The following is an 11729-nucleotide window of genomic DNA, read 5'->3' on the forward strand; positions in this document are numbered from 1 at the left end:
TAGATCACAGACTGTGTCTATCAGGTACTTCAGGTGTCATTTGGGACTTTTAGGAAGTTCATCTGCAGACCATAGCAGAAATGAATGAAGGTAGTCTGATTGGTCTCTACTCAGATGAACTCTTGTGTTCCATTGTAGCTGCCTCAAATATTTTTTTTGGAAGGGACTGGCATTGTGTGTTTACTTGCCTGCTCTCAACCTGCCTATTTTGGGGCTCATTTCAACACTACTTTCTTATGACAAATGACTGCTTTGGTGAGAACTTTCTCTATCCTTTTCTATCCAGAGCCTGTAGGCTATGTAAAGACTCTGCATGCAGTTTTGCACACACATTGAGTTTACCAGGAGAAAAATCTAGTTCTGTACCTTCATTCACTTTCAGTGCTTCTCCTTTTATCTTCTCTAATAGCTTGTGTGTTGAAAGTGCATTTTTAATTAAATTGTTTGCATCTTGTATATGCACAATACATTCACTTTGAGGGCATTTTTATTACAGTAGGAGGGTGGTGATATGTAATAAGTCTCAAGAATAATTAAAACCTGTGTTAACTTGTGTATGTTTTCAGTAGCGATTGAACTTTGTGTTGAGTCTCTGCTGGGTCCAAGATCAGATCTTAATCAAGTAGGAAGGAAGGAAGGGGTGACGAGGGAAGGAAGAGTTGGTTGTAGGTACGTCTATAAGTACTTACCAGTTTAAGACAAACCTCACTTGTCATGTTTATTCAAAAAAAAAAAAAAGTATATTACCTCCAATTTTAGGTATCTAGCTCAAGATAATTTTTGTGCTCAACACTTACTGAGGGAGAAACACAGGAAGTGGGATAATGTTATGAATCAACTTTTGGAGGTACCTTCACCTCTCCTGTATATGGCTGTAGCCTCAGAGTTTTGTTCAGACGACCTTGGTTTACACTGAAGGGAAAAAAGCAGAGTAACCTGAGAAGGTTTACTGCAGCATGATGTGACAGAGCAAAGATTTAAATAACTGGGGATTACTAGGAGAGAATATGATAAATCATTCTTCTCTTCAGGGAGGCAGGAATACATGTCAGAATTGGCAAGATGCATGATTTTGATCTGAAACTTTGACATTCTGCACTAAATAGTCATTAGGGTTTTTTTATCAATGTGTTTTCTACAGTCTAGTTTTGGAAGTGCAGGGGAGGCTGGGTCTTGCAAGTCTCTTCCTACAGAAGGTGAAGAAGGTTAATAATTCCTGAGCACCTGAGGACCTGAACAGCTGTTAAAAAACTGACTTGCTGAATCTATGGAAATGCCAATAACTACGCTTACTTCCCTAAAACATTGTAAACAAGTGCTTAGCATTCATCATGGCATACTAGATTCAAAGATGGGATAAGAAAGGGCCCGATTCAAAGACAATGACTGGTGTCCTGCTGCATGAAGTACTCTGGAAAAGTGTTAATTTGTCTGTCTTTGCTGAAAAGTACAGTTTTATGTTGGCGGTTTGACTTTGCCAGGGACAGCAGGTGAATTAACATTAATCGCACTAGCTTTGCCAAGGATTCTATGACATCCTGTGCATACCCAAGTCAAGCTGAGGCATGTAACAGTGTTTTGAAATGGGTAGTAGTCTGAAGATGTCCCTAATATTAAACCAAATTCAAGAACTGGAGGATGAACTGGAGGTTAAATGCTAGTTCAGTCTGGAGGAGTGTGTTTGGTCTCTGGAAGAGATCCATTTGGGTTAAACTGGTAAATCAAGTAAAAGCTTATCTAATTAAAACCCCCTATTTAAATGTCAGAGCACCTGCACTACTTAGGTGAAGCAAGTTTTTAATATTTCATAAAGTTATTGTTAGTGAATATACTAGGCTAGCCTTCACAAAAAAAACTTGACCACTGGTTATTTTGAAAGTATGAACAAAGGGAGAAAGCCTGAGAGGGACAGACGCGTTTATTTTTCAGGCTGCCAGGATTTTCCAAGTATGAATGTAAACTGTTTTCTTACAGGTTGTGTCAAACGCTGCTGGACAGGGGGTTGCCATCACTGGTAACAATACCTTCAACAACTGGAATTGGCCTAACGCTGTGATCTTTGCTGCTACAGTGATCACTACAATCGGTAAGTATTTATTATGTCAACTTTCCTAACTGTAGTTTTCTGTATGCTCTGTGTTTGTACTCTTCCACCTATGTGTCAAGCTCTACCCACTGAATAAAGTCCCCATGGCTGGAGTTGCCTAGAGTACATGTTCACCTGCAGGTTCATAGAAAAAAAAAAAAAAACAAACAGGTTTTTGGCACTCACTCTGTGGGTACATGGAAGAGAAATGTGTGACTTTCCAATAAGTAACAGATTTAAGGTGCTGTTGGGGATGACTGGTGTCATTTCAGTTCCATTAATTCACGCACTTAAACTTCCAAATCATAAAATCCCAAAACAAAAGCATTACGGAGCATTCCATTAAATAAGACTTTACAGCATGTGCATATGAGGTTTTTGTGTAGCTGTCCCATTACTCGTGCATTCTCTTAAGCTACTGAATTATTGGTGTTCTTGGCTTGCAGAACAACCTAGACTTTTTATCTATGTCGTAAAGATGGCAAAGTAGAACAAATGTTGTCTTCTAAATCTCACTACGGATTTGTGCTTGTAAAACCCTCTGTATTGAAAGACTTCCTTCTTTGATATACAGATTTTTCAGAGCTCAACATCATCTGCCTTCTGCTTTTACAGAATAATCTTTGCTACATGGTATTGCTATGTCCTTGCTACACCTGCAATGCAAAAAACCAGAAATGCAAAATAACCAGAGAAGTCTGGAGGTATACAGAAATGGAAGTCTTACTGTTAAACCATATGCAGTACTGTGGTTTTCTTTATTGATTGAAACTCACAATACCCAGCTTGTAATATATAACTTATGACAAAAAGTTGAAGTCAGGAACATAGCTAAATAAGAAAGCTCTGGCAAAAGTTCAGAAAATAGGCTGCTGATTTTAGAGCCTGAGTTTGTAATGCCCAGTTGGATTCTGTGATAAGCAAAGAAATAAATTCAGTTGAAATACCTTGCTATGTCACAACTCACCTTGCAGTTAACTCGCAAACCCTTACCCTGCAAATGTACCAGGTTACAAGTTAAATGTGTATGGTGGATCTTCATGTGGAAGCTAGCTTCAGGAAGTTTTTAACAGTGCTCGTTAAAGTTGGGAAATCATATTAGAAGTTTTGAGATGAGCTATATTTTATATTTATCTCATCTTGTCAAGAAAAAGATGCACAAAATCTAGGAAACACTTAAAATGCAGTAATCTTCTCAGCCTGCATTAATGGAATACATATTTGCTAGAATAGAACTGGAAGGCACCCAGATTCAGAAGATCAGCAGCTGGAGCAGACTAAAGCTCTGGTGAAGTAAGGAGCATCTGATACAGCAGAAGCCCACACAATGCTGTTTTGTGCATAGGTAGAATTGCCTTGAATTTTCTGCAACAAGAACAGACCACGCACATATTTATCTCTTTTAGGTTATGGAAATGTTTCTCCAAAGACACCCTCTGGGCGTCTCTTCTGCATATTTTATGGGCTCTTCGGAGTTCCTCTCTGCTTGACATGGATCAGTGCTCTGGGAAAGTTCTTTGGAGGACGTGCCAAGAGGCTGGGCCAATTTCTGACGAAAAGAGGAGTAAGCCTGGTAATGCCCTTGCTTGTTTACCCTCGTGCTGTGTATTTTTGATGAATGAATTAAGCTTACACTTCTTACCTGCTAATCTTGGTAGTAAATGAACACTTGCGCACATATGTATTTTCCCAAATGGTGTTGCATAGAAATAACTGAAAGGGGGATCAGGTCTGGTATGTTAGTTCTGCAAGAACTTCTAGTGAATGAGATCTTGGAGAGACCTTTGATACTAAATATAGATTTTGCAGCTTCTATGGAAACACATATCTCCTTACATTAGAAACCTGTAGAACAAATGTAGGTGAGGCTCCGTTTCAGACATTCAGTGCAAGCTCCTCTGGAACAGAAATAAGCTGTCCTGCTTTCTTCCTACCTGCTTCTGTGCCAGCGTGTTTCCTGCTGTGCAGTGAACCAACTGGAAAATAATGTTTTGTTCTGAGTTACTGGCTTGTGGTTTTCTTGTTTGTGGATTTTTGTTGGGTTTTGGTGGTTGGTTTGTTTTTCCCCTCCGCCCCCAAGCTGAGTTCTGTCTCAGTTCTGTCACCACAGTTCTGTCAACACTGCACAGAGATGGGAGGCAATGTAGGGCCATAGTGCCTGGAGGACAGTGGGACTGTTTTAGGTCCTGGTTTCAGAAACAGCAAGAACTTTCTTGGTTCAGCACCTGAGAAGAAAGTACAGAAAATGATGGTGAAATGCATGTGCGTGTGCAGCTTTGTACAGAGGTTGCATGAGTGACAAAGGGTAGAAGGGATAAAAAGGAGAGAAGCATCTGAAACACTTCTGATCCTCTATACTCGAATGAAGGGAAAATTAGAGTTACTGACTGCTTTTTAGACTGGAGTACTATGACTATATCCCATGCCAATTTGTAAAATATCAGGAACTCCTTAAACTCTTCAAGAGCGTGAAAGAAAAGTATGAGGAAATAATCCTGTTTGAGCGAGTAGTTGTTAAAATAGTGAGTTCTGCATAAAGGAAAAAAAAAAAAAGTTGTGTGTTTACTTCAGTCAGTGACTTTTAGTTATGGCTGATAAACTTGGCACAAAACTCTGAAATTTGTGATATTGTCAGATGATGCTTGATGCCGTGGATGGGAAAAGAAAATTTGGAGATCTTTCCCTGACTTTTTTTTTTTCCTCCCCTTTTTGTCTTTACAGAGGAAAGCACAAATCACATGCACCGCTATTTTCATTGTTTGGGGTGTCTTGGTCCATCTGGTTATTCCTCCCTTTGTCTTTATGGTGACTGAAGGATGGGATTACATTGAAGGCCTCTATTTCTCATTCATCACTATCACCACCATAGGATTTGGAGATTTTGTTGCTGGTCAGTAATTGTATTTTGTGTATTATTTCATTACATGCATATTGTGGCAATTCTATTTCCAAACTCTCATTCGAAAAGGTGTTTTCTAAGCTTTTTTCAAAACATTTTGCTGAACATTTTGATTCAGTTAAAGCTGGGTACTGATCCAGTGGACTAGGTCTGGCTCTTCCATCTTGGTTTAAATCCTCAGGCCTTTACTGGGCTAAGTCTGGAGCCAGGTTCTGGAGTTTGTAACTCTTTCAGGTACCCCCAGTCAAGGAGCTATTCTATCCACGCTGATAGTTAAGCACCTTTGAATAGGATCCAGTATACTAAGCAGGGTGCATAAGTTCTGGGCAGTGCTCTCTGTGCAGCTGTCTAGAACTAGTCAACAGGAAATGCTGAGCATACTGGTGTCTCCCTCTTAAAATCTTGTCTTTCTCTAAAATCCATTGTCTAGTTCAGGGCTTTGGAGATGGTCCTTGTAAGTGGAATTGTAAATCCTTTTCTCAAGGAAGGTACCTATATCCATACCTCAATGGCAGGGAGAAGACTTATAATTTTTGAACCAAAAAAGAGTTCAGTTTTATAGCTTACAAGGAGAAGATAAATATGCTGCCACTTTATGTTACAGTCCAGTGGTCAGAATACATGTAGCCAGGAAGTGGAAGACTTGGGATCAACTTTTTCTTTCAGAAGGGTTTCAGATCCCCACTTTACCACTTCTCAGAGCAGCATTCAAACTGCTAGGCTCTGTTAGTGTGGGAGTAGTTCTCAGGGTCATAACTTCAAAGGTTTATCAGCTGCAAGTCCTCTTTCAGTAATGTTCTTGTTTTTAATTCTTTGTAGGTGTAAATCCAGATGCAAACTATCATGCCCTTTACAGATATTTTGTGGAGTTATGGATCTATCTGGGACTAGCTTGGCTTTCACTCTTTGTTAACTGGAAGGTCAGTATGTTTGTGGAAGTCCACAAAGCAATCAAGAAACGGAGGAAAAAAAGAAAAGAGTCATTTGACACCCATCCTCGGTCTAAAAAACCCCTTCAAATGGGTGCCTCAAAGGATGTCAACATTTTCAGCTTCCTTTCAAAGAAGGAAGAGACCTACAATGATCTTATTAAGCAAATTGGGAAGAAGGCCCTGAAGACAAACAATGACAAAATGATTAAAGTAGAAAATGCCAAACAAAATGTGCAGAATGCCAGTATAGATGCCCAGGTGACTTACACAAAGACAGAGTCGTTTGAGTATGATGAGACTTCCCTGGACATTCAAAATGGTCATGTACTGAGACCCCTGCATGATAAACGTATTGGAGACAGCCCTCTAGAAGGAACCATGTTCGTAAACCAGCTGGACAGGATTAGTGAAGAAGAAGGTGAAGTGTGGGATTCCAGAGACTATCGACCCTTAATATTTGAGAATGCCAATATAACATTTGTAAATGAAGATGATGATGAAGAGGAAGATATCTCAGATGATGAGGAAACATCAAAATCCTCCATGGATGATAATCTTGCAGAGGAATCTGAAACTGCAAAAAAACTGGTAAAATTCCCATCCTCTGATGAATCTTCCTTTACCAATAACGAGCTAGAACTTTCTGTGCCTTATGAACAGCTGATGAATGAATATAATACAGTAAGCAACGTGAAGGCTGCAACGTGAAGCACGTTTGACAATGGTTTTCTGAAAGTGGTCAGTGCATATTGAACAAATTAACAGAGGAAGGAGAAAAGCATGTTTTTGCAGCTTCTCCTGTCTCTTTGAAAACAAAAGCAAGTCCCAAACTAATAAACTCCAGTGTCCTTTTCCCATCCTAAGTTGGTTTCTGAGCCCATCAGCTTTGCTTATCTGAAAAACTTGTAAAATAACAGTTGAATTTGGAGTCCTGCTCCAATCCTTCTTGGGATTTTATGGTTCTTGAACAAAGTACAAAAGAAAAGACTAGTTAATACACTGGACCTGCTCTGCGTTTATGCATTTCATTGAGGAATTAGTTTGGGAGTGTAACTATACTGTTGCAAAGAGACTGTTTTGGGCATCAAATGTGTTCGGTTACTCCATTAGCCTTTCACCTCTGAAAACCTGGATTTGAATCCTGCTTTGATCACAAATGAAAGCAAGGGGTTTGCTTTTATTTTTATTTTTTTTTTTTAAAGTTGGCCATTTTTAAGTTGTTACCACAAAAAAAATGGTGCAACCACTAGTTGTACTTAATGAGAAATTTCAGATGGAATACCAGGACACACAGATCTGAGCTGAGGTGCGCTGGCAGACTGAGGAGGAAGCTTCTGAAACATCTGTCTAGAATATGTCAGTGCTTGTCAAATTATAGTGAATTGTAATTTCATAAATAAAATATAAAAATTCCAAAGGAATGGATTGCGAAGGAGCCCTCTAAGAAGGAAGAATCATCTGGGATGAAGCTCACCAATTGGGCTGCTAAACTGCACGTCAGCCCCAGAACTGTTAAAGTGACTGGAAGACCTATTGATCAAAGCATGTATGAGCACAAGCGGGATGCAATGAACTTTTTTAATGTTGAAAGTGTCCTTCCACTGTCCATTTCCTAGAGGAAATACTTGAATGAACCTTATTACAGTATCTATGTACAGGTGAAGCTTTATTGACACTGTTCTCCTGAGGAAAAATATCACCTTGGGAGGCACAGATACTCTCCAAATGCCCTAATGCCTGTCAGAAGGGACCTGTAGCACTGCTGCTGATCTGTGCAGCGTGTTAGTCAGTATTGTTGTTTGATGTTCCTCCCTGCCATGGTACTTCAGACTAGACTTGAATGAGAGATGATTTTTTTTAAACAGTTGGATACACTTTGCATATTTGTTTTGTTTTAAAGTTTGACCTATGTGCATATACAATGGTTATTCTATTCCACTTTCAAGAAGGCTGGGCAGCAATGTCAAATCTTGGGCAAACTGAGATGTGATCAAGTGACTTAAGGCCATAAGGCACTTTTAAAAGGAACATTGGCTTTAAGCTCCTGAAAGTATTATCTTTTTGGCTTGGAGATGGGCTTCTCATTGAGAAGGAAGTATGTCTCTCTATAACATTTATGCCCAAATTGTTTTGGCTAAAAAGAAAATTATACCATTGTTTTGTTTTTCCTTCTTTTTCCATATCTATGCGTTAACCCTGACAACTCTTTCAAATGAGGCTCTTGATTACATGTTGGCAAAAGGTACTGACTTCTGTTGTATCCAGTATACTTGGAACAGAAAATAGCAGAGACCTTTGAACTTTAACATGTCAAGTTCTGTTGATCTGTTTTGTTTTACAGTATTTAAGTCATTCCAGTATGTTTCCAAAGTTCAGTGAACAGTTAAGAGTTGTCTCATTCTCATTTTTGGTCTGATGCTGACAGACTCACTAGCTCTGTAAGAAGAGCTTATGGAATCTTACAATGCTAATCTTGAATTACTAGCTATTTCTAATAACTGCAAATATTGGCTGCAGCTTCAGTTGCTGGCTTCTTCCACAGAAGGAGGACATATGGGAAACTGGCACTCTGGTTGGATAGCCTGTTGATGGGAAGGTTTGAAGCCATCTACTGTGAAACAAGGGACTGTCTTTACTAGTCCTTTTTTCAGAATTTTTCATGTATATGAAATTTTTTCAAATAGAAGGTGAACACAAGGCCCGCTCTATTATACCGGCAAAAATGTGGAATCGACGTCTTTGGATTTGGTAGTTAATCTGTGTTTTATGATAATATTGCTGAAGAGTGATTCTAATTTGAAATCCAATTTTATTCTATTACTGCTATTTAGAGCAGGGGTGGCTGGATGAACTTGACTTGCATCTGACAGGAAAGAGGGAGACACCCTATCAAGAAGATTCTGATTTACTTCTAATAGACACCCCCACCCCCATCACTTTAAAATTACTCCAAGCCTTTCAAGTATTTCTATATATCTGAAGGCTTGTGGTTGACATCTATACTTTGTAACTGTAAGAAATGGTAGGTAAGACTACATGCATGATATACAGGATGTTTGTGTAGCAAGTCTAGCCTTTTTTTTCTTTTGTTTAAAAAAGTCCATATTAACTTAAAAGAAAATGAGAAAGCACTCCATATAGCTTTTGTTGTCCTCCAACTTGTCTTCCATTGTTGATGCAAAGATCAAAGTTTTAGTGACAGAAAGCTACAGGACAATGAGGAGAGAAGAGGCTTGCTGAAAGTGTATGAAATGGAAAAGCATAGTCCAATCTTCATTTAAAAACAGAAAAAAATTCTCTTTAATACAGAAATAATATAACCCAGACACTTGGCTGGGCTGCTTTGATTGGGAGGGGATGTTGCACACTGGAACCCAGACTCTCCGTTCTCCGCGGTGAAGTGCACTTGTACGCCAGAGCTGAGAATGGATGGGATCTGTTTCATATTATCAAGTTAGATGTGGCTCTCTGGCCTTTCCCAGTGTAGTCAGCATAGACTCTAAGTCTGCATAATAAGTATCATGGGATTTAAAGTAATAGTTTAAATTTATTAAAACAAAGTACAATATTCCCGCTTTTTTGGGAAACATGATCACACCTCACAAAACTGTTCTCAAGACATCCCACCGTGTGCCTTAATGTAATCCTAACACTGGGAAAAAATTCCTCTTTACACAGGGGCCAACACAATTGGTCTCGTTAAGCCCTATTTGTTTTCAGTGTTTTGGAGGGGTTTAGTTGGCACATAGCTTTCATACTGGCTCCCTCCAAAAAGTTGAACCATTTCCCAGGGTTTTTAAGATTATGGTGCCATCTCAGAACTGCCGAAGTGCTAAGCAAGACAGCTTTTTGCCTGCCTGTCTTCCAGGCAGCTGCTTTTCTCAGAATGTGGGGGATCTAAATTAATGTCTTTCTGCCTTCAGATTTACATGTAGTGAGTTAGAGGGGTGTCCAGGCTGGATTTTAAGCTATTTATCCCCCAAAAGTGCCTCTGAGTGAATTCCCCAGTGCTACTTGGTAAGGTCTTGTAGTTATTTCAATTATCTGGTCAATCTGGAAACATTTTTTTGGATGCCATTTAAGATTTCATTTGGCTAACCAATAATGTTAACAGCTCTCTTAATGCTATGGAATTGGTTTTATAGGTGAGACAGATCTCTTCCTGGAAAGAGAGGAAAGAAGAAGAAGAAAAAAAAAGCTTAAAATTACATATAAGTAAGGGACAGAATAGAAGTGGAAACTCTTCTTTCTAGCTATTGCCTACAAATAGATTGTATTTCCAGTCACATCGTGTGAAGCATGGGTCCACTTTCACAATATAAACTTCCTAATTTTGCCAAGATGAGCCAGTACTTTTAAAAAAAAAAAAAAAAAAAAAAAGATCCTGAAATGTGACAACAAAAGTCTGTTCCTACAAAAGCCTTTTTAAATGCTATAGACTATGTGACCCCATCCTTCATGACATCATTGTGACACTTCTTGGTTTTGTCTAGTGCTATTGAAGCCCATTTTCACCAGAAGGGCATCATTTTCAGATACATATCTCACAGCAGCCAGTCTAACACATCTGATACACTGGTACGAAATCACTGAGGAAATACAAAAAGCGGTGTGTTAAATTCTTGTGAACTAATGATTTGTGAATCCGTTGCTGGCAAGGGATGTCACAAAACATGCAGAAATCATAGACTGATAACAGATCCATGGTGACACAGTTGTATATGTTGAGATTTCTTTTCCCTCCAGTTGATCTGGGAGAGTATGTATAGAGACAGACAAGCATTGCTGATGAGGAGAGCAAAAAGCAATATACAAGTCTGTTGACCTAAACAAAAAAACCCACCAAGAACTCTGTTGTAGACTTGTAATTTTTGTGCCTCGTGGGATTCATTCCATTTGTGATGGATTTACCTTTTAAAACATTAGCTTGTCTTTCATATGGCTTTTGAAGTTTGTACAGTTGTGACATCACTCCATAATATGCCTGTCTGTCTGTTCTTTGTTGCTGATTGTCACTGGAATCACACTGTATGTAAATATTTGCCAAGTCTTTGTAAAATGTAATTTATTTTAATATTTTGCAATAAAAATTTTACAATTTATTCTCTCTGTCATGAGAGGAATGGCAATCAAGAAATGAGAGCTCTTTTTACAACTCCCTACACTTGTAATGCACCTCACAGATGAGACTGGTCCTGGTCCAAAGAGCTCGAAGGTAAGGAGCCGATGAAGCAAGTTGGTTTATGCAAGCAGATGCCTGTACTTGTATGGGGTATTGATGACTTCAGTTCAGTGGCATCTGGTCTTCAATTAGGTACAGCATAGCAAAGTATTTTTCAATCAGGATTTTGGACAGCTGTTGAAAGATAAACAAAAGTTTATGCTATGGTCTGTGTTTTTTCAGGGGGGCTGTTTTTGAAGGTGCACTGACCCAGGAAGTGCTAGAATTGATCAGTACTACAAGAAAATAAAATGGGTGTTCATGACTGCTATCTGAATCTTATGCCAGAGATGTTAAATTATCTGAGTAGCTGTTTATGTATTTTCACAGGATTTCTAGCAGCAGTGCTCGCTGTTTTGCAGGCTGGAAGTATTTGCGGTCCTTCAACTCCAGCCGTTTCCTTAATGGGGTAGCAAAATGTGACTTGGTGATACCCATGACAGGGATGGAGCCATGTGCAGAAATTGGGACAACTTCAGCCTGAGGGCAAAGAGGCTGAACCTTAGCTTGTAGGCAACTGAGTGAAATTGCCAAGGCGTGAGCTAGGAAAGTGGGGAAATGCATAGGCCCAGAAGCGAAGTGTGGATGTGA

General features: G+C 39.2%; 1 protein-coding gene across 1 annotated transcript in view; it reads left to right on the forward strand.

The window, feature by feature from the left end:
* The window catches only part of KCNK5 (potassium two pore domain channel subfamily K member 5), a 36934-nt gene extending 25880 nt beyond the window's left edge, over positions 1 to 11054 (forward strand). Inside the window, exons 2-5 of the mRNA XM_074818124.1 lie at positions 1975 to 2086; positions 3493 to 3659; positions 4808 to 4976; positions 5805 to 11054. Coding sequence (XP_074674225.1) covers positions 1975 to 2086; positions 3493 to 3659; positions 4808 to 4976; positions 5805 to 6625 — 1269 coding nt within the window. The 3' untranslated portion in view covers positions 6626 to 11054. The remainder of the gene's footprint in view (positions 1 to 1974; positions 2087 to 3492; positions 3660 to 4807; positions 4977 to 5804) is intronic.
* Positions 11055 to 11729: the final 675 nt, after the last annotated feature.

Source organism: Strix aluco, chromosome 3 (assembly GCF_031877795.1).
Source record: "Strix aluco isolate bStrAlu1 chromosome 3, bStrAlu1.hap1, whole genome shotgun sequence".
NCBI classification, from domain to species: Eukaryota; Metazoa; Chordata; class Aves; order Strigiformes; family Strigidae; genus Strix; species Strix aluco.